We start from the raw sequence: 21,014 nt of genomic DNA on the forward strand, positions 1-21,014 counted from the left end.
AGGGGTCGACAACCCTAAAGGTGCTCCCTAGAGGAGCTGCTGTGAGAAGGATGCTCCATCCCTGCTGTGGCGGCAGGGCTGCGGGGAGGGGCCATGGGGAGGGGCGGTGGCCGTGGCGGGAGGGGCACTGCGGCGCGGTGGGCGGGCCAGGGGCGGGGCGCGGGTGGGCTCTAAAAGTCGGTGCCCACTCGCTCGACACTGCCGCGGCAACCAGCACGTCTCGGTGCTTCCTCTGCGGCAGCCGCACCTCGCGCAGTGCCGCAGCGCACGCCCGGGTGGCTGCTCGCTGCTTGCCGCGGCCGGCGCCGCCCTCGCAGGCTGTAGGCTGTGCCCGGCTGCCGGCCGGCCTGCCCTGCTGCGGCGCGCGGTGCTCCAGACCCGTGTGCCGGGCGGCATGGGATAAGACGCGGCCATGGTACGCCGAGATCGCCTCCGCAGGTGGGTGCACGCGGCAGGCGCGAGGGGGTGTGGCTGGCTCCAAGCCGCCGTCCCGGAGAGGGTGCAGGCTAGCTGGTGGGGACTCTGCGTGTCCGTGCCATAGGTGTGACTAGAACTGCCAGACCGCGACTCCCGCAGTGGAGGGAAAACCCCCACCCGGGGTGTGTGTGGTGGGGAGACGCACCTGCCTGCCCTCTGAGCCCTGTCTGCCTACTTGGGAGGGGATGTCACTCCTGCACGCAGTAGGATATTGAGCTGGAGATCTCCCAGATTTGGTATTTCTGTACCCTGGTATCGCTCTGATGCGATTTAGGATTTTTAGACCCCAGCGTCGCCGTGGCGCAATTTAGGATTTTTAGACCCTGGCGTCACCCTGGAGCGACTTAGGATTTCTAGACTCTGGCGTCACCCTAGCGCGATTTAAGATTTCTAGATCTCGGCTTTGCCCTAGTGAGACTTAGGATTTCTAGACCGCGGCTTCGCCCTGGCGCGATTTAGGATTTCTAGACTGCGGCTTCGCCCTGGCGCGATTTAGGATTTCTAGACCGTGGCTTCACCGTGGCGCGATTTAGGATTTCTAGACTGCGGCGTTGCCCTGGTACAATTTAGGATTTTTAGACTCCGTCTTCGTCCTGGCACAATTTGGGATTTTTAGACATTCGGCATCGCCCTGGCGCGATTTGGGATTTTTAGACCCCGGCATTGCCCTGGCGCGATTTGGGATTTTTAGACCCCGGCATCGCCCTGGCGTGATTTAGGATTTCTAGACCTTGATATCGCTCAGATGCGATTTAGGATTTTTAGACCCGGCATTGTTCAGGCACGATTTAGAATTTCTAGACCCCAGTGACGCCTTGGCGTGATTTAGGATTTTTAGACCCCGGCATTGTCCTTGCGTGATTTTGAATTTCTAGACCCCTGCATCATCTTGGCATGATTCAGAATTTCGAGGCCGTGGAATTGCTGTGGCGCGATTTAGGATTTCTAGACTCCGGTATCACTGTGGCGCGATTTAGGATTTGAAGACCATGGTATTGCTGTGGCATGAGTTAACTGCATAGGTATGACTAGAACTTGCAGTACCGTATCACCGAGGCGTAAGTATTTTACAGATTTCTGTAATGAGAAGCTAAGTGAGAATGACGATGTGATCAAACTGTCATAATGTTACACATGAATTGTTTGCATTGGTTTACAAAGTAGTTCACAGCTTCACCGCGATGCTGGAAGGTGGCAGGTTTGGTGGTATTAAATGTATTTTTTTCCTCTTTACAAGACGAAGAAATCAAGGCTCGGAAGGGTTGATTAATTTCCAGAAGGTTTGTTACCTGGGTTTGCTGAATTTATACTCTTGACTTGTGGCTCATCAAGTAATGGAGATTTTGGTCAAAAAATGATTAATCCCATTTGGCTACTGACTGCCAGATTGCTTGCCTACTAAAAATCCTAAAATGTCGTTAAGGGCATTTTTACCGAGTAATTAAACCAGAAAAAGGCTTCCTGAAAGGTTGCCTCTTTTCTTTCTTGGAGTGAAAAAGAAGGAAGGTATAGAGGGTGGGGGTGTCCAAGAGTGGAAAATGCACAGTCGTTGCCCCCAAGGCTCCTCCCCCCTCTCCCCCTCCACCCCCCCCACCTCACCCTACCCCACCCCCCCCCCCCCCCCCCCCACGCCCCTTTACCCCACCCCCCTGCACCCGACCCCCCTTGCAGGGAGCCTCCTTCTGCTTGTTCCTCTAGTAGCCCCTCCCTGGCTCTCTGCTGAGTCATTGCAGATATTCGTCTGCTGGAACCCCTGAATGAATGAGATGAGAAGCGGGGCGGGGGCCGGGGGTGGGGTGGGGTGGGAAGGAGTGATGAAATGTGAACGTGCAAATGTAGGAGCTGAAGTATGGGACAGATGATAGCTAATGATACACAAACCTGATACTTTTTGTCATCTCATTTTTCAAGTAGATACTGGATGTGGCCTGCTGCTATTGTGGGGTAAAAATGATGATATGATGATGATTGGGGGCATTTTTGGGGAATCATTTATAATATTGAAAGATACAACCAAATCATTGGGTCTGTTTTCTGGACAGCTACTAAGGAGGAAGAAAAAAAAAAAAAAGTGCCCTAGTGATGCCAAAAAAAAAGAGAGGCGCTACTCAGAGTCTTTAAGGCACGTGGTGATTTGGCCCCTGTGGGACCACAGCCTTACTTGTTTTAGAGTTTAAAAAAAAAAAAAAAAAAAGGTATTTTGTGAGCTGGATTAGTTTGTGATGGATAGGGATTGTGGCCAGATTACAGGCAAGATGGTGGAAGGGTGTGTATACACACAGAGCCTTTTCTGCCAGGGCTTTAACAGTTCATTTCCCTAATTTATAGCTCTATTTTCTTGACAACTCTTATTTTCATTTTAGAAGGTATTTCCATTCTGGTTATTTTAGAGAACTTCCATTCTACTGATAATTCTTTTCCTGGTGACTATTATTAGCAGTCATAAACTAGAAACAGAGGGAACTGTGTCTAATTCCTGTTTAGCACTCCTCGTTGTGAGTAGACTGACTTGGACCTTTGAAGTCCTGGGCATGAGAAGGTTGGCTGTGCAAACCAGTGCTTTCCTTCCAAAGACAAAAGCAATTTTCAGATGTTGCCTATGAGCTCTGCCTCATTTTTTTGAGGGGTGTGCAGGGTGGGGGTAGCAATCCTAAGAAATTAAATAAATGGGAGCTACCTCAAGAGTCTAAGAAAAGCAGAAATATAATCTGCTGCCCTGACCTCTCGAGATTAGATCTTTGGGTCATGACAAAGCTGCTTATGGTGGAATACACAGTGTACCTAGCTTCTTACTTTCGCAGACTGTTTACCTGGAGCAGTTTCTCAGCACAGATCCAGGGAGTAGTACCAAGTGGGGCTTCACTGGGGTCAGAGAGTTGATAAATATTAAAAAATCAAAAACAGCTCTCTGCTTAAGGATATGTGATGCTTTTTTAAACATTAGTAAAAAACTACATATATGTATCTCTATATATTTAACATTTTACTGGTGGGTGGGTGGTAGAGCTTTTAGAATAAATATGAAGGAAATCATTTTTTTCTTTGGGGAAGCTTTGATAAAAGCCAATGAAAAGGTGCACAATACTTAACTTCCTTTTACTTTACATAAAAACCTCTTCAGGTTTTAGGAAAAGCACAGTGGCGGGGGGGCGGGGGGGTGGGGGGGGCGGGCGTTGCCGAGGGATTAAAGTGGGAAGGAGAGAAGGAAGATTACATATTAAAATATTTTTTCCTTAAAATTAGAATGGTGAACAGATACGGCGATTGCAAAGCAGGGAGAGGTGTGCTTACATTCTTCTTGGTAAACTTTCTGCCATGGTTCATATGGAGGGCAAGGTAGTCACTGCATGGTACAGAAATTTCCCACCCCATCTTACCAATTTGGGGCTTGTAAAAGCATGCACAGCATCATCTGACTGCTTACCCCAGGTCTCTGATTTTCTTACAGGATGAGGGAGTGGTGGGTTCAGGTGGGGCTATTGGCTGTGCCCCTGCTGGCGGCCTATCTGCATATCCCCCCTCCCCAGCTTTCTCCTGCTCTTCACTCATGGAAATCGTCAGGCAAATTTTTCACCTACAAGGGACTGCGCATCTTTTACCAAGGTAAGAAGAGGACTGTTGCAGCACCCTCCATGTATAACAGGTTCCGTGGGTCCCACTGAGGTACTCATTTTGGGTCTATTGTTGGTTTCTGTTGCCCCTCAGTTGGGGGGGGGGAAATCCCTTTTTCTGTGTAGTGTGCTTGAAGGAATGGGTTAATTCCCCTCAATAACTCCATAGCAGGGAAACTCAAAGAGAACTGTTGGGGGTGGGGGCGATGGAATTGAGATTCTGATTTCTGTAGAACTGACTTTTCAGTGTAATTTTTCTTCATAGCCTCATTTGTATTGATATCAGTTTTCTCTTTTGGGCGCCCCTAGTGTTCAGTAGATAGCCCTACCACTGGTTCTATTTCCCTCCATCCCTGATTTCATTTTATTGTTTTCTGTAAAGATTGTTATATGCATAACTAAATGTGATTTAAGCCTTATACCTTTGTATAGATTAATTTGCTAATGATAATTATTATGATTGCTACTTATCGTAATTACCATATGCTAGTCATTGAATTATGTTTTCAACCTTTGTTATTTAAGATTAAATATCTTTACAACAGTACTTGGAGATGGATGCCATTAACCCCATTTTATAGGTAAAGAAACTGAAACGAGATTGGAAAAGATCTTTTGGGCGGGGGTCAAGAGCAATAACGAAAAATGTTTGTCATAAACCGTTTTTCATTATTGCTCCTGACCTCCTCTCATTTGCTATATTCAAACTAAGTAAGTATATACTTTTCTTTATATTGGTCATTTGGTTGTTTCTAGTTTTTCAATGTTTTAAATAGTTAATGTTGAAGGGAAATCTTCGTGTATATGTTTATTTTTTCCATATATTTTCAAACTATACTACTTGTAAGTGGAATGATTTTATTTGCATGGGTTGTCAAGAATAAGTATATTTTTAAATTGCTTCTAATTATTTTTGCAAACCTTATCAAATCTCATGCCACTGGCAGGATGTATGAATGTGTCACTTTTAATCTAATACTTTAAAAGCAAGGCATTTTACTGTTTAAATGTTTGGCTAATTTAAAAGATGTTTCTGCATTAAAAAAAGTTAATGTCAATACTGCTTAATCCTTTTTTATACTTGTTAGAATTGTTAATAGTTTGAGCATTATGCTTTTGATACTGGATTGGCTCTCCTCTGGGAGAAATAAAAGTGCTGGACAAACAAAATAAGGTGTCCATCAGGTTGAGGAAGAGTTGCTATATTTTAGAAAATTTTTGTGAGGCCCTTAATGATAAGGTAGAAAGAATCTGTAGTGTTTATGTTGTGATTGTATACTTTTTTTTTTTTTTTAAGATTTTATTTATTTATTTGACAGAGAGCGTGCACAAGTAGGGGGAACGGCAGGGAGAGGGAGAAGCAGGCTCCCCGCCGAGCGGGGAGCCCAATGCGGGGCTCGATCCCAGGACCCCGGGATCATGACCTGAGCTGAAGGCAGACGCTTAATGACTGAGCCACCCAGGCGCCCCGTGATTGTATACTTTTAACTGTGCAAGAACAATTTACATATTGATAATACAGAATAAAGGAAGAAATGGAGAAATACTTTAAAAAAATCTAGGTGAAATGAAGCAGACTGCCTTCCAGTATTTTCATATAAAGTGTGCTATTTACAAGTTTTTAATATATAAAAGAAAATAATCAAATGCCTGTTTTTACCTAAAGCAGTAAGCTTCCGTTTTAAAAAGGAATTTGTTATTTTTATTTCATTAATTTAGGCAGGGTTTCTTGTTCTTTATACCAGGTTACTTCGATTTTAAGATTTCCAAGGTTATTTTTATAGGCAGTCAGCCTAACTGATTTCTTTCCTTCTTCCCAGACTCTGTGGGTGTGGTTGGAAGTCCTGAGATAGTTGTGCTTTTACATGGCTTTCCAACATCCAGCTATGATTGGTACAAGGTAATGAAATCAGATTTCTAGATCCTACTGTCTTTAAAAATCCAAAATCAAGGATTTTGTTGTCAGCACTGGAAGGTTCTTACGTATTTGAATTGCCTAATAAAATAGGATTAAGTGTAGAACCGTTTCTCATTTACTGTAAGGGAGTAAAAACTCTGGTGATCTGGGAAGGATCATTGCCAAGTTAAAAATGCTGGAGTTTTCCCCTCAGTGGAGATTAGGAGTAAACCAAGAGGATCATCTGTGGGCCCGTGGTAGTTGCATGAGATTTTCCCTTTATCGAAGTCTGTTTGTTAAGCCAGGATGGGAATGAAATTCCTGTGCTGTAGGTTGGAGGAGAGGAGGTGCAGGATCACAAAAGCGGGATCATCTCTTTCTTTCTTGTAGATTTGGGAAGGTCTGACCCTGAGGTTTCATCGAGTGATTGCCCTTGATTTCTTGGGCTTTGGCTTCAGTGACAAACCAGTAAGCAGCATCTCGATGGGACCGGTGTTGGCTGGGGGAGGGGGTGGACGAGGCTAGAGGGTCAGACTGCAGACGGATCTGCACTCATGACTTCCTCCGGTATATCTGGGCTTTCCTCTCCCTAGAGACCGCATCACTACTCCATTTTTGAGCAGGCCAGCATTGTGGAGGCACTTCTGCGGCACCTGGGGCTCCAGAACCGCAGGCTCAACCTGTTGTCTCACGACTACGGAGACATTGTTGCTCAGGAGCTGCTCTATAGGTCAGTGAGGTCACAGACGCTTCTCTACTAGTCCCGGGTCTTACTGGTGTAAGAGGCTGCAAAAGTAAATTGTTCCTGGGTTCCTTCTGGCCCTTTGCCCTCTTGGGAGTTTGTCTTCAGGTGCTGGGTTGGTGTATGTCCATTCAGTTAGATGTGTTTCCCTCACCTGTTTCTAGGTTCAAGCAGAATCGATCCGGTCGGCTTACCATAAAGAGTCTCTGCCTGTCAAACGGAGGTAATTGCCGTGGTGGTGGGTGGAAAGGGAAGTGCAGCCTCGAAGGGCCACGGGTAGATACTACCTCGACATCTAAGTGGTGATCTGATGAGACTGCAGGCAGACACATTTAAACCAGAGGCCCTTGACCTTTTTGGCCCATGAACTGCTTTGGTGGTCTGATAAGATTTATTGACCCTTTCTCAGAAGAATGTTTTTAAATACGGAAACTAAAATGAATGGGATTCTAAAAGAAACGGCTGATATCAACATACAGTTCATAAAAAGCTGTGTTGTAGTAATAAGTGCTTCTTTGTAAAAGCATCGCATAGCAAGGCTTATGGGAGGTCTAGCGAGCACTGTGCTCGGTAGTGAGGAGCGCAAGTGACGTTTTGCACTCTGCAGCAACTGCACTGGGGTATGCATATAGTTGTGATGAAGCCACAGGTACTTGATACTTCTCTGGTTTGTTGCAGAAACTTAATTGGTAGCAGTGCCAAGTTTCAGGTAGAAATTCGTGAACCTCTGATTAGACTTTCGGGAGGGGTTTCTTTTTCTTTGTGTGCCATGGAGCACAGCTTGTAAATCCGTGAATAATCCACATGTCCCCTGAATACCATAAGGGCAGATTGGGACAGGAGTCTATCCCTTTATCAGCAATGCTCAGGGCTTTCTCCCATTGACCCTTAGAAAAATGGAAAAGGAAAAACTCTCGTCCCCCCCCCCCCTCCCCACTCCGCCCAGGGACCTACAGTCCCTGAAAAAAATCTGGTGGTTTCTTTTGTAGCCCAAACTGTTAACAATACTAGGTGCTCTGAGGAATGGTTAGAAAGGCCAAGGGGAGTCAGGGCTTAGTCATCAGCATTATGGATGATCATGTACATTATCTTTCCCCTGTTTCTCTACTCTTACAATGGGGAAAGTAATCCCAGTGGGATAGAATTTGACCTGTTAAACACAGAATTCCTTGGAGAATTAGATGACAGAAGTAAGTCTTATTTGTAATCCTCTTCCTGGCAGTGATGGCCCCCAAAGGTGACAGTAAATAGGGACGATTGTCTCTGATAATGGACCTATGTTTGGCCTAAAGTTGTTGGTAAATGATTAACGTAAGTCTCTTTTTCCCCTATAGGTATATTTCCTGAGACTCACCGTCCTCTCCTTCTCCAAAAGGTTGGCTACTCCAGTCACAAAATCTTTAGTTTTTAAGATTTCTACCAACATAAATAATGCTAGGACCTATATAAGGGCCATACCTGCTATAATGGGCCATCATGAAAATCCTCTCCTCAGGAATTTACATTAATAAAGTTAGTTTTTTCCTTCTTATGCTGATAAAGCAATGGAAGCGGCCTCTAGGTAGAGCCTCATTTCTGAGAGTAAGAGATCAATAAATATTTGGAGAAATAGAGCTATCTAGAGATTTGGATCATTAGCGTGATGGCTGAATAGATCAGATCCTAAAGTTGAATACATCAGTTAGAAGGCTTAGGGATTTAGTGAAGTGTAGAAATGTAATCTTAAAGGGAATTACAAATAGGTTTTGCCTTCCGTGAGAGAATAGGTAGGCAAAACAAAAAACGAAAAGCCAATAAACTTTCGGTAGAAGGACATTTGACTAAGGTCCTTTTTTAGTTCCTAATATAAAACTTTTGTCCTGGTTAATGGTTTTCTTTCTCTAAAATCTTTACTTCTTTACCTACAGCTTCTCAAAGATGGAGGCATGTTGTCACCCATCCTCACTCGATTGATGAACTTTTTTGTATTCTCCCGAGGGTAAGTCATTGTCAAAGATTGATTTACTATAGCCTGGGAACAATGTAGTGAAAAGTTGCCATTAAAATTCTGGGCCAAATCCTAGGGTTTGATACTTTAAAACAAAGATGTTGGCCACCTGCCAGGGAAGTAGTAGAGGGAATTCATAAATTAGTTAAGGGTCAGACTTACGTGACCTGTGAGGTTCCAGTCATATTTGACATTCTGGATTCTTCTCACATGTGTCTTCCTGCTCTCTCGGGCTCTTTCAGTCTCACCCCAGTCTTTGGGCCGTACACCCGCCCCTCTGAGAGTGAGCTGTGGGACATGTGGGCAGGGATTCGCAACAACGACGGGAACTTAGTTATCGAAAGGTAAAAAATAACACTTTGTTTTGGTTTCCAGGGGGGTTTTTTTTTGGGGGGGGGGGGGTGTGGGGGTGTGGAGTGGGGAAAGGTAGAGGATTGCTTGTTTTGTTCCTTGCTGGCTTGTTCCCTCTCTCTGACCTGTGAGGCAAACCAAGAAGTCATGCACGGTTCTTTCTAAGAAGAAAGAAATTGAGAATAGTGAGCCTTAAGCATAAGCCACGTGGCACACAAAGTTTAGATAAACAGCTGCAAATTCTAATGCTAATTCTGTTTCTAACTGGCCGGTTGACTTTGGCAAATCCTACTTTGGGCTTTTTGTGAATATTAAATGCCTCTAATTGTCTAATCATGGTTGTGAAAGGAGCCTAGTACATGTCTCTTTTTTTTTCATGTCTTTTCTGTAGCAACAGTGACTGAGAAGGAGAGCTTTCCGTCTTACACAAGGAATGCTCACGACTTGATCCAAATGAGAATGTAGCAGCTTTCGTTTTAGGATGCCTTTGCATACCTGTAACAATAAAGATTTCTTGTTCTACTCGTGCTCACTTCTCTGTTCTATAGTCTCTTACAGTACATCAACCAGAGGAAGAAGTTTAGAAGACGCTGGGTGGGAGCTCTTGCTTCTGTAACTATTCCCAGTGAGTATTTCTACCTTATATCTTGATAGGACTGAGGGACTATGGGTCTCAAATAATTGCCAGATTTAGCAAATAAAAATACGAGACACCCAGCTAAATTTGAATTTCAGACGAATAGCAAATACTTTTTTAGAATAAGTATGTGCTTTGCAATATTTTGACATATTTATACTTAAAAAAATCATTACTTACATGAAATTCAAATTTAACTGGGCATCTTTTATTTAATCTGGCAGCCCTACTCTGCAAATCTGGAAGAGCAGTGACCTGCGTTGTAGAGTGAAGCATCTGAAACAGCGAGATGCTGCTGCAGGGGCAGCTGGTACCACTGTCAGGAGCGGGAGCGGGGTTGGCTTCTGCGCTGTGCGGCGTGTGGCTGCCACGTTACATGCTGAGTTGCCGGGACAGAAGGCGGTTTAGATGACTAATCGAGAGGCTGTAGGTGGTTTCTGCTCATTGGTCTCTTCAATCTTACAGATTTAAAAAGAAAAAAAAATCAGTGCAGTGTCTCATACACAGTAGTGCTCCAGAAATTAGTGGTTGCTTTAAAATGTCAGTGGTCAGTTGTAACTGGAGAGAGACCTAAGTAATGACGGTATCCTGGATTTATAGGAAGAGAACATGGAGCGCTAGACTTAGTCCTTTTGGTTCAGGCACAGAGGAGCTGGAGGAGGGACTGAGTGTCTCTGTACAGGAGAACTGTCCCAAATGGACTGTTGGCTTATTCCCAGAAGTTCCTTATAACCTACTTATTGAAAGCTAGGTTTTCTAGCATAAATCAGTGGGACTACATCAAACTAAAAAAGCTCTGTACAGCAAAAGAAACCATCAACACATGGGAAAAATATTTGCAAACCATATATCTGATAAGGAGTTAATATCCAAAATATATAAAGAATTCATACACTCCACAAAAAAAAACGAAGCCAATTAAAAACTGGGCAAAGGACATGAATAGATATTTCTGCAAAGAAGATATAGGAAAGGCCAACTAGGTACATGAAAGGAGTTCAACATCACTGGTCCTTAGGGAAATGCAAATTAAAACCACAATGAGATATCACCTTACACGTGTTAGAATGGCCATCATCAGAAAGACAAGAGATAAGTGTTGGTGTGGATGTGGAGGAAAGGGAACCCTTATGCACTGGGGGTGGGATTGTAAATGGTACGGCCACAGTGGAAAATAGTATGGAAGAGTCTCAAGAAATTAGAAATAGAACAACCATATGACCCAGCAACTCCACCTCTGGGAATATATCCAAAGGAAATGAAAACACTAATTTGAAAAGAGGTCTGCACCCCCTTGTTCGTAGCAGCATTGTTTACAACAGCCAAGACATGGAAACAGCCGTCAATGAACAAACGGATAAAGAAGCTGAGAGATGCACACACACACACACACACACTGCAGTGGAGTATTATTCAGCCATAAAATGGCAGTCTTACCATTTGTGACAACATGGATGGACCCACAAGGCGTTATACTAAGTGAGATAAGTCAGAGAGAAAGAAAATACTGAAGGATCTCACTTCTGTGTGGGATCTGAAAAACCCCACCAAACTCAGAGGAAAAGAGATTAGATTTGTGGTTACGGGAAACTGGAGGAAGGTAGTCAAAATACACAAACCTGCACTTACAGGTCCTAGGGATGTGATGCACAACATGGCCGCTATAGCTAACAAAGTTGTCGAGAGAGTAGATCCTAAGAGTTGTCATCACAAGGAGAATTTTTTTTCTTTTTATTGTGTGGTAATCATTTCAAATATACGTAAACCAAAATCATGCTGCAGGTTTTAGACTGGGAAAAAAACCATTTTGTTTTGAGGGAGGAGAGTAGGTGTGAGAGCTTTAGTAATTCATTCCTTTTCTCTTTCCTAGTTCATTTTATCTATGGGCCACTGGATCCCGTAAATCCCTATCCAGAGTTTTTGGACCTGTACAGGTGAGTCTCCCTCAGGGGTCTTTGTTTTGTTCCTCATGGTGACAGTGGTGAACAGGATAGCCACTGTCTCTGCCCTCACTGGCAGTTCATCCAGGAAACATAGTAGAAAAGGATGAATTGGGGAATCTTCTTTTCAGAAATGTAAAGATGAAAAAATTCAGTTATACGTTGTCTTGATGTATACAGCCTATTTTCACTGTCATGGTTACTACATATTCCTAGGTGTACAGGTAAGAAGCAGCTATCATGTGAACCACGGAGTGAACTACATCTCTTTTAAGAAATGTTTGCTTTAGTCTGATCGTAAAGCTAACTCCTCCACCTCAGCTGAGCAGACGAGTGCACTGTGGAAAAGTGCCTTCTCATCGGTTATTTTCTCTAGGTACTTACTCAGAAGGTGTTGGAATGTGAAATCTTGACTATGTCACAGAAGACTGTCCCATACCTTCACGTGGCCTAGCAGAAACAACCCAGTAGTAAATAGTGTGCATTTAATTTTAAACAAAATGCCCTCCCCTCATCCCCTCCCAGGGTTAAGGAAGGTCCGTTGTTATCTTTACTTGGATAGCGAGTTGCTGAGTGGCCCACTTGTTTGATGCCTCATGCTTCTCTAAGGAGCTGGAAGTCATCCTGCTTGGGCAGGTGCTGTAAAGTGTTATATGCTCAGGTTGTTGTCTGTTGGATTATGAACATTTAAGAACTAGTCTGTTTATGTCGTAAATGGAATTGGCAAGTTTATCTGCCTAAGATACAATTCCAAAGTAGAAGGTGAATAAGCTCTTTGTTGGTTCCTTCCAGTGTGGTATGTCCACAAGAGCCTTAACCGGGGCTGCCCACTGGCTTGCATCCGTCCCCTCCCTCCAGCCTTAAGTTCACCTACGTGCTGTTCTCTTCCACTAGGAAAACGCTGCCGCGGTCCACAGTGTCGATTCTGGATGACCACATTAGCCACTATCCACAGCTAGAGGATCCCATGGGCTTCTTGAATGCATATATGGGCTTCATCAACTCCTTCTGAGCTGGAAAGAGTAGCTTCCCTGTATTACCTCCCCTACTCCCTTATCTGTTGTGTATTCCACTTAGGAAGAAATGCCCAAAAGAGGTCCTGGCCACCAAACACTATTCTCTCACAAAAGTCCACCTGACGCACATTGGTGATCAGCGTATAGTAAAAAGCCCGCAGAAGCTCCGGTTAAGGATGGCCCTAACAGTCCACCTCCCATTCTTCTCACATCTGAGCAAGTTTATGGACTTGCCTTTGCGCTATTAGGAATTTCTTAAAAGTCTTAACACTTCTATGGACTTTTCTGAAATACCTAGAAATGCTCATTTCTGGCCCATCCTTGACTGGAGTCCTAAAGTAAAGGAGGAGGAGAGGGTGTCTCCTGACCTGTCCTTGAATGGCTTTAAGGGCACATGCGTTTTTAAATTCTCTAAAAAACACAGCTTCAAGTGAGAGTGAGTCTCCCTTGTCATAACTTGGGATTTCGTTTCATGAGCTGCTTTTAATTATAAACATTTTGTTAAAATAGGTTTTGGTTTGAATAATGCAGTATTTTAAGTATACTTTAAGACTATGATTTACCTACATGTATTATATGTATTTTCTAAGGATACTAAACCAGCAGATACTCTGGCAGAGTAGTGAACCTTATTAAACAGGTTTAATTTCTGAATACATTGAATTAAATTCAGACTATTTACAGAAGTTCCTAAAAATCACAGGATACTAAAGACCAGTAGCATCCGTGCCAGAGATTTACTGTTATTAGCTAACTCTGACAGCGAGTAACAGTCTGACTCTTCATACCTCAGTGCTTCGAGGCATGTCCCTCCTGAGCTGGAGGGGAGGGGATCGTTGTATAGTCCAGGTTACCGTACCGAATGTACAGAGATTCCTTCTCTGATGACTGATTAACTTAACGTCTCATTGGTTGTCTCAGAGAGACATCCTCTTGTAGCTCAGTAATTCCTGTACTTTACAGACAGGAAAGTTCCAGAAACTTTATGAACAAATTCTGAAAGACCTATGAGCAAATGGTGCTGAAATTTTTTTTAAGCCACAGCTTCACTGTCTTAGTCGAAACAGGAGGATTAAGTGATTATTTTAATTTTTTTTTTTATTAGTAACTTCAAGTATAACAACTGAAACTGGAATAAGTGTTTATTTTCTATTAATAAAAATGAATTTTGACAAAAGTGGACTCTGGCTTCCCCTCCCCCACCACCCCTCTGGGATAAAAGCTTTCCAACATTGTCAGGAGCTTTCAGACACACATTAAATTAAAGACTATAATGAGGTTAAGCAGCTGGGGTAGAGGATAGTATTTGATTTGCAAGATCACCCAAAGCTGTACTATCATACCAAAGTTGACCAAGTGTAATAAAAAAAAAAAAAAAAATTTACATGCACAAGGACAGATATTTGCTTGATCTGCTGGCTCAGGGCCAAATATTTAATTTGCTTCTCCAAAGACGTTAATCTTTAAGTATGATTCTGGGAAATTCATGCCACCAGCCTAAAAGCCCACTGACAGTGAAGTGTGCATCGACTTCATTTTGCCCAGTAAACATTTATCCAACAGAAGCTAAGATAACATCTACAGGTGTTCCCTCTTGGCTTCTGACAGTCACCTGCATGGTCACTCCATCTGCTAAGGCCAGCCTGGACCTCACCAATAAGTCATAGCCACCTCTGTATACACCTGAGAGAAAAAAGCAAGGAAAACTAGATTAAGAACTCAAAACAAGCTCTGAATAATGAAATATGTCATGCTCTGCCTGCATTTCCTTTCTATTATTTTAGTTTAGCTTTTCTAGAGATCTGTGTCTATGGTGAGAATTGAATCCTGTGTACAAACTTTAGTAATCTTTTGTATAGCCATGATACCAGGCACATAGAAGGTATTCAGTAGTACTGATCTGGAGGACTCAGCGGCAGGTGGCATTGGTATCTGCGGGAGAGATTTAAGGGTTTTAGGCCAAATTCACCTCTTCAAAAAACAGCCTAAGGATAGCCTGCAAATAACTAAACAGCTAAAACAAATTATTCACATTGACAGGGCTGCAGATTGGGACTCCTACGACGGGATAACAGACAGGAGCAGGGCCTGTGCACACCCCTTCCTATTTTGCGACCAAACAAAGGGGGAATCTGATGGCGGTTTCTTACCTGCCAGATAGAGGGAATGGGAATTCTTGTTCTCCGGTACTTTGTCCGACCTCTCACATGGCTGCATGCCCAGAAAGGTGGTGATGTTGTTGACAGCTTCTGTGTTGAGAAGACAGATGCAACCGTATCAGGGAAGCTCAGCCTAGGGGTCTGCCTCCGTCCCCAGCAGGTGCTGAGGAGGGAAGCCACCAGACTAGAACCTGGTTGACTCAATTAGATGATGAAGACAAGACCCTGGCCTTTTCAGCAAAATAGTTTATGAGATATTTAAAGAAAAGAGATACTCTGGAATAATAAATATGCCCATTAGGTTTTATCCTGCAATACACCGACAGCAAAATTGTTCTCACCTTCGAGAGTTTTGGTGGAACTGAGGGCAAACGTCTCCTCTTTCTCAAAGGTGTCTCCCATCTCTTCCCAGGCAGCAGCAAAATTAGGCTTCAGCACTTTCTGAATGTGGTCAGACACAGTCACTTCAAGGTCTTCCAGCTAGTAGGTAACAAGCAGGGGTCAGTAAAGGAAAGTCCCTCAGTACATCACAAGGACAGAAGGGACCGATTAGAATGGTTTTATCATTTGGTGTTCTGTCCTTTGCAGGAGCCTAGGACAAACTTTACCACCAAAGTATAAGTTCTGTGGTCTAGATAAATCTAATGATGTAGGCCTTAGCAAAGGAAAGCAAGAAAACAGGACATGTGGCAAGAGCTATATTCAGATCAACACCTATAACCCTGGGGTATAAAGTAGTCATGCTGCCATACCTAACCTTCGTGTTCAGGCCAGTCAGGGCCTTTGAACGTCACATTCACTCACAGCCTGATACTCGTTAAACTTTTCCCTGCATTTTGTGAAGGCTTTTTCAGTCCATGATGTGACTACGTTAGAAGCAAACTAAACGCTGCTAAATAAAAACAGAAAAAACCCAATACTTCAAATAAAACTCATTGATCTCCATGAAAATCATGTAATTGTTTGATCTCTTAATTATCCCTGTTATAAAGACATCAGAAAGTGAGTTTTGTTTTAATCAGTCATTAAGTGGTAAATCCCAATTCTCTTGGGCATGACACACTCCTCTTACAGAGGAGGATCCGTCCAGGTCCTCCTCAGTTGTGATCTGTTTGGGAAGAATGAAAGCCCCTAAGTTGACGTCCGATGTCGCTAGCAGCGTGGTCTCTGCAGGCAGAAGTCCCTCGATGGTGCAAGGGTGTCAGAGTGCATGTCTGTGCGGGGGAGACTCACCACGTACTCGTCATCATACCCCTCCTCAGCTGGAACCCCAGTGTCAGGGTCGCAGTCCCGGACCGTAAACTTCATGGTGCAGCTGAAGGTGCCTGCAACTGGGGCAGAAAGGGCAGGCGCTGCAGCCACGGGGCCTCCCTCCGTAGCGCAGAGAGGGTCCTGTGCTGTCAGGCAGAACACACGTAGCCTCTGCTTCCTAGGGTGGTAGCTCCCAGAGCCTGGGGCTGGCTGGCAAGGCAGTCTCACAAAATGACTTTAAAAACCATCTCCCACCGTGGGTTAGAATAGCACAGAAAAGACGACATGGGCAACACTGTTTTCGTATTTGTATGAAGCAAGCAGCAAGGGAGAGAACTCGGGGGGCTTTTTGCCATGCCTGTCAAGAGTCTACATGTTGAAAAATGTAAGAACCATTACTTTTAGGAGCTGACAAAGCAAAAAAAAAAAAAAAGCAAAACACACAGGTCGTTAAATTAACACTAAGTACATCAAGAGTCTCAATATCAATATTTTATCTTTAGACTGGACTGACAGTGGGTCCACAGGCCACCAGAATGAATGTGCTTTATGTCAACTTTCAACCTACAGTAAGGAGGTCAGTAATGAGGTTCTGGCATTGGTAGTCATTGTCTTAAAATGGAAAAGCAAGTGAGCCTCATTGGTTGGGGATGACTGGTAGAATAAAGAAATGGAGATCAGGGATACATTTTTGGAAAGGGAAGTCTTCATGAAGAAGATGAGATTTTCTGAACTGTTGGAAGGAGGGTATTTATTAAGTCTGGATGAAGAAAAGGCATTTAGGGTCAGGTACAAAACATACTAGAAACTGGGGAGTAAGAGTTATTTGGGGGATAGGAAGGACAGGAAAGAACAGACTCCGATGTAAAGACCGTATATGACATGCTAGGTAATGGGACTTTCATCTGCTCAGTCTCAGCTTTAAGCTCCCTCCCTCCCTCCCTCCCTCCCTCCCTCCAGCCAAGTATGTGGTCAGCGTCAGTACATGTTGACGTTAGACATGTAGACATTATATCTAACATGTCAGATCCTTAGGTAAAAAGATGACTGAGACATGACTTCTGTCTCCAAGAGCGGATTGTGTAGGAGTTAACTAGGAGAGTGTGTGTGTGTGTGTGTGTGTGTGTGCGTGTGTGTGTGAGATAGAGAGCGAGCTGCCTGCCTACCTGTGACACTACAACTCCATGGGCCGTGGGGGAGCACAGGATTAACAGCTTGGGGAAATCAAAACATCTGAAAGAATATAACAGTTTAACAGGATCTCAAAGGATGCAAAAAAGATTTGGCAAGCAGAGGGAGGTACACAATAAAAGGAAAGCGGCCAGAAGGGCCATGGGGTAAGTGGAAATGATGAGAGATACCCTAATGTGTAGGTGCTGAGGAGAATTTGTTTAGGAACAAATTTGAAATACCTTGTATTTCAAATGAAGGAGACCAGATATTTTCCAACAGGCCCTGGTTTGCTGAGGCAGTCAAGAGACTGGAATATTAGAAATAACTAAAGCCACTGGTGGGAAGCCTATGAAGAACAGGTCTGAGTTCAGAGAGCAAACGAATTTAATAGAATACTTTGAAAATGGATGATGGTAGTGGTTTGTCCCATATAGGAAAGAGTATACCTGTTAAGACTACAGAATCTATTTCAATGCAATAGGGGCTTGGTCAAAGAATGATCGTGGTTAAATTAGGGTAGGAGAGAAAGGGAAGGAGGAAGAAAGAAGTGGAAGTTAACACAGAGCTAGAGAGGGTCAGTTGATGTATTCAGGGAAAGAGAGGAGAGATACGGGATTATGGCAGAGACAAAGGTCATGATCAAGTAAGAATGAGAGGCAGGATAGACACTGAGTAATGCAAGATTATATGAATCCCAGTTTGGTTCTGATTAAGCAGGGAGGCTACAGGCAAATGAGCAAGAGGAATAGGAGATAACTGGGAACAAGGGTAGATCACAGCCTGGGCAAACTGGTTGAATTTTATGTATAAGTAAGGACATAAGACACTTAATATATAAGTAAGTGACACAGAAACACACTAAGGAAGCAAACAGGAATAGTATTAGAATGTTTCTGAAACTTTTGTGACAAATTTTTAATTAAACGGTTTGGTTGATAGAAGGAGAGATTACAGGGCATCTAAGGTGAACTCCAGTAAAACCACTGGTAGCAATCTATTGATGTTACTAGAAAGGATGGCTAACACTGGGTGATGAGGAGAGGGAGTGAGGGGGGCCTTTCATGGCGAGAGAACAATATTGAATCCATTGCCATAACAAAGTTGAGAACTTCATGAATGAAGCCAGGCAAATAACCAAAGGGAAGAAAGGCAGAATGCCCTGGAGATCTGCATTAAAATTCTTCTCAGACATGAGGCTTGTCTTAAGAGGACTGACTGAAACGAGAGACAGCTACTGAGGAGACTTGTGTGAAAGAACACAAAATTAGAGAAAAGAGATGCTGGAAACGAAGTCAGGAGAGAGACGGGTGGGGTGCAGGACATGCAGTGTAGCGAATGGCAGAGTGGAAGATTCAGTGGGGAGTTGCCAGGTCTCAACCACTGGAGGGGAGACTGATTAAATAGGACATGGGGCTATGAGGACATTCCAGAAAGCTTTGTTGAAATAATTTAAAGGCTGTAGCCAATGGAGCTGAAATTAGAAAGGGGTAGAAGGGCTAGATGTAAAACAGACTATAGCAGTCCATGCAGGTCTGGACTGAACTGAGAAGGAATGGATGCCATACACACTGTAGGAAATCCAGGCAGATGGATGCAACTTGAGGAGTGCGTGCTAAAAATGAGGAGCAAATACCCACCAGCAAAGAGCGCTGAATCCCCGGGAATGCTCTACACATGGCTGGAGGGATGTTGAAAGCGAAGGTTTTTCTCCAGGACAAGTGTAGGGGAAAAGGAGGAAAGGTACAGAAAAAGCAGCATTTAAGTTGCCCTCAGACGGAAAGGAGTCACTAAGGAATGACATAACAGCTGGAAGGACGGGACATCATTCCTGGGCCACCAGTCATGACGCACTATGAAGGAAAGGAGAGGGTAGAAGCAGAGAAAAGGAAACACAGTAGTGGAAGGCCCACAAGGCAGAGCAGGTGAGGGATGAAGAAGGTCTGGAATGGGGCATCTTGTCAGAGCTCGAAACAGGTCACTGTTCACATTTTGGGTGTTGTGAGTAGGAGAAGTATAAAGAAAGCGTGAGGAGCAAGGACCTGAGTAGGAGGCAGGAGTGGACCAGATCTCGGAGCACCCATTGGGAGGGAAATTGGGAGTTGAAGGACTTAGGTGATAGGGAAGTTGATGAAAAGCTACTGCTGGTGACTAGAGATCCGGGGCTTGACTCAGTAGAGTGCATGGAGGTGGTCTGTCCGGAGAAGAGCTGACTGTGCCATGGGGAACGGCTGAGGAGGATGAGGGAGCACATCTGAAGAGAAGTGTCTGGCACCCACTCCTCCCGTCAAGAGGGGGCAAGTAAAGGAGTGCTGGGTGAGGTGTCACAGTTTACTTCATGAAGTGCCATTAGAGTTGGTTGCTCTTGGAAGCTACCCGCTGTGTGAGGACTAAAAGTGACACTTCCTGGGCAGACCTGTATGAAAATAGCACAGAGGAGAAGAGAGAAGCTGGAGGCTAGAAGCCAAGAAGGGAGGGCACTTGGGGTGTGGAGCGGAATAGAAGGTGTGAGGAGGGAAGGGCACAAAGGGCCAGGCGGGGGGGGGGCGGTTGGGAGACGGCAGAGCCGCACAGTAAGCAGAGAGCTGTGAGCTAAGCTAGATTACAACCGAAGGAGAGAGGCTGTGGAGACGAAGTGGCGGAATAAGAAGTGGTGTCATGAGGGAGTGCCACAGTGTGACCAACAGTGAAAGGTTAGAGTCGAAGTGGGATGGATGTCAGCCATGGCGGGTGGCAGGAGTCCTGTGAAGGTCGGGGTTGAACTGAGGGGGGCAAGTGCATGTGGAAGAGCATGGACAGAACAAGGAAGAGGAACGAGACAACAGCAGAATCCATGAGAAACGATACCAAGAGGGGAGCTGACAAAACAAGTGGCTCTGTAGGTAATGGAGATCAAGCCGGGGTCAAGCCCGGGAAGGAGCGGGAGAGCCTGCGGAGGAGGCGGGGCATCTGCAGATCAGCAGGTTTGGGCGGGAGGGATATGGTGCCACGCTTGCAGCAAAGCTGATGATCACATCAGAAAGGAGAGAGATGGAGATTACGTCAAGGGAGTGCTGTGGAAAGCAGTGGGGAGCAGGGGGAGTGGCAGGGGCAGAGAGGGTGAGGAATAGAGTCCCCCAGAATGGGAAATCCCGTAAGATCTCATAATTGGTCGGTTTGGTCATATGTTGGGTCTTAAAGCCAAACTGAAAGCAGTATAGAGGACGATAGAAGAACAGGGCCTGAAGGGCGGTGGGAAGTTCTGGTGAGGAGGACTGGAAGGACAAGGATGAAGACGCCCCTGGTATAAAGCGAGGGCAGCCCGTGGACCCGGGGTCGCTGTGTGAGTGGTGTGTCTGCAGCAGGGATGACGAGTATTGGGAGATGAGTGGCTAGAGATCGTGGTGGGAACCCAACTTGAGTAGAACTCCATCTGTTACTTCTCTGTACAGGTGGTAGATGAAATTACACTGTGTGGAATAAAAATGTGGCAGGGCAGACAACCACAGGGAGATACAAATAATTGTCATGTGAGCGCCACATTAAAGTTACTCTGGAATTTACTGTCGGGTGGAGATGTTTTGCTACTGGGGAGAGAACCTGGTGGAGAGCTGTTGAGGAGACCACGTCCACTGAATGAAGTGGAGATGGTGGCTAAAGGGGCGGGTGGTGGTGCTCAAGAGAAGGTGGCATATTTCTTTAGGGCAGGGTAGATAATAAGGAGACTGGAACGGGAGAGCAACGTTACAATTATCCCCAGATTAAAAGGTCACCTGAAGAATGGCAGGTATTGACTG

General features: G+C 44.5%; 2 protein-coding genes across 4 annotated transcripts in view; one reads left to right on the top strand and one right to left on the bottom strand.

Annotated features, from left to right (window-relative positions):
• The first annotated feature begins 412 nt into the window (after positions 1 to 412).
• On the top strand, positions 413 to 12,967 carry MEST. Of its 2 annotated transcripts, none has more exons than XM_044920004.1 (12): positions 413 to 438; positions 3,926 to 4,080; positions 5,909 to 5,988; positions 6,376 to 6,453; positions 6,579 to 6,715; positions 6,892 to 6,950; positions 8,062 to 8,102; positions 8,635 to 8,705; positions 8,957 to 9,058; positions 9,614 to 9,690; positions 11,573 to 11,636; positions 12,537 to 12,967. In XM_044920004.1, the coding sequence occupies exons 1-12, from the start codon at positions 413 to 415 to the stop codon at positions 12,652 to 12,654; spliced, it is 1,008 nt and encodes a 335-aa protein (XP_044775939.1). In that variant the 3' UTR covers positions 12,655 to 12,967. The 2 variants fall into 2 exon arrangements, with proteins under 2 accessions (XP_044775939.1, XP_044775940.1); XM_044920005.1 differs by having other exon boundaries at positions 3,926 to 4,038.
• Positions 12,968 to 13,666: 699 nt separating this feature from the next.
• COPG2 (COPI coat complex subunit gamma 2) overlaps positions 13,667 to 21,014 on the bottom strand; it is a 95,622-nt gene continuing 88,274 nt past the window's right edge. For both annotated transcript variants that reach the window (XM_021699293.2, XM_021699294.2), the window contains exons 21-24: positions 16,051 to 16,148; positions 15,159 to 15,297; positions 14,809 to 14,907; positions 13,667 to 14,341 (exon numbers count right to left, since the gene is read on the bottom strand). In XM_021699293.2, the coding sequence (XP_021554968.1) occupies positions 14,211 to 14,341; positions 14,809 to 14,907; positions 15,159 to 15,297; positions 16,051 to 16,148 (467 nt within the window). In that variant the 3' untranslated portion in view covers positions 13,667 to 14,210. The remainder of the gene's footprint in view (positions 14,342 to 14,808; positions 14,908 to 15,158; positions 15,298 to 16,050; positions 16,149 to 21,014) is intronic.

The sequence above is a fragment of the Neomonachus schauinslandi genome, chromosome 12, assembly GCF_002201575.2.
Source record: "Neomonachus schauinslandi chromosome 12, ASM220157v2, whole genome shotgun sequence".
NCBI classification, from domain to species: Eukaryota; Metazoa; Chordata; class Mammalia; order Carnivora; family Phocidae; genus Neomonachus; species Neomonachus schauinslandi.

Coding starts and splice junctions, on each gene's coding strand:
- MEST (XM_044920004.1), top strand. CDS start 413: ATGGTACGCCGAGATCGCCTCCGCAG. Junction 439..3,925: donor CGCCGAGATCGCCTCCGCAG/GTGGGTGCACGC, acceptor ATTTTCTTACAG/GATGAGGGAGTGGTGGGTTC. Junction 6,716..6,891: donor GCTCAGGAGCTGCTCTATAG/GTCAGTGAGGTC, acceptor ACCTGTTTCTAG/GTTCAAGCAGAATCGATCCG.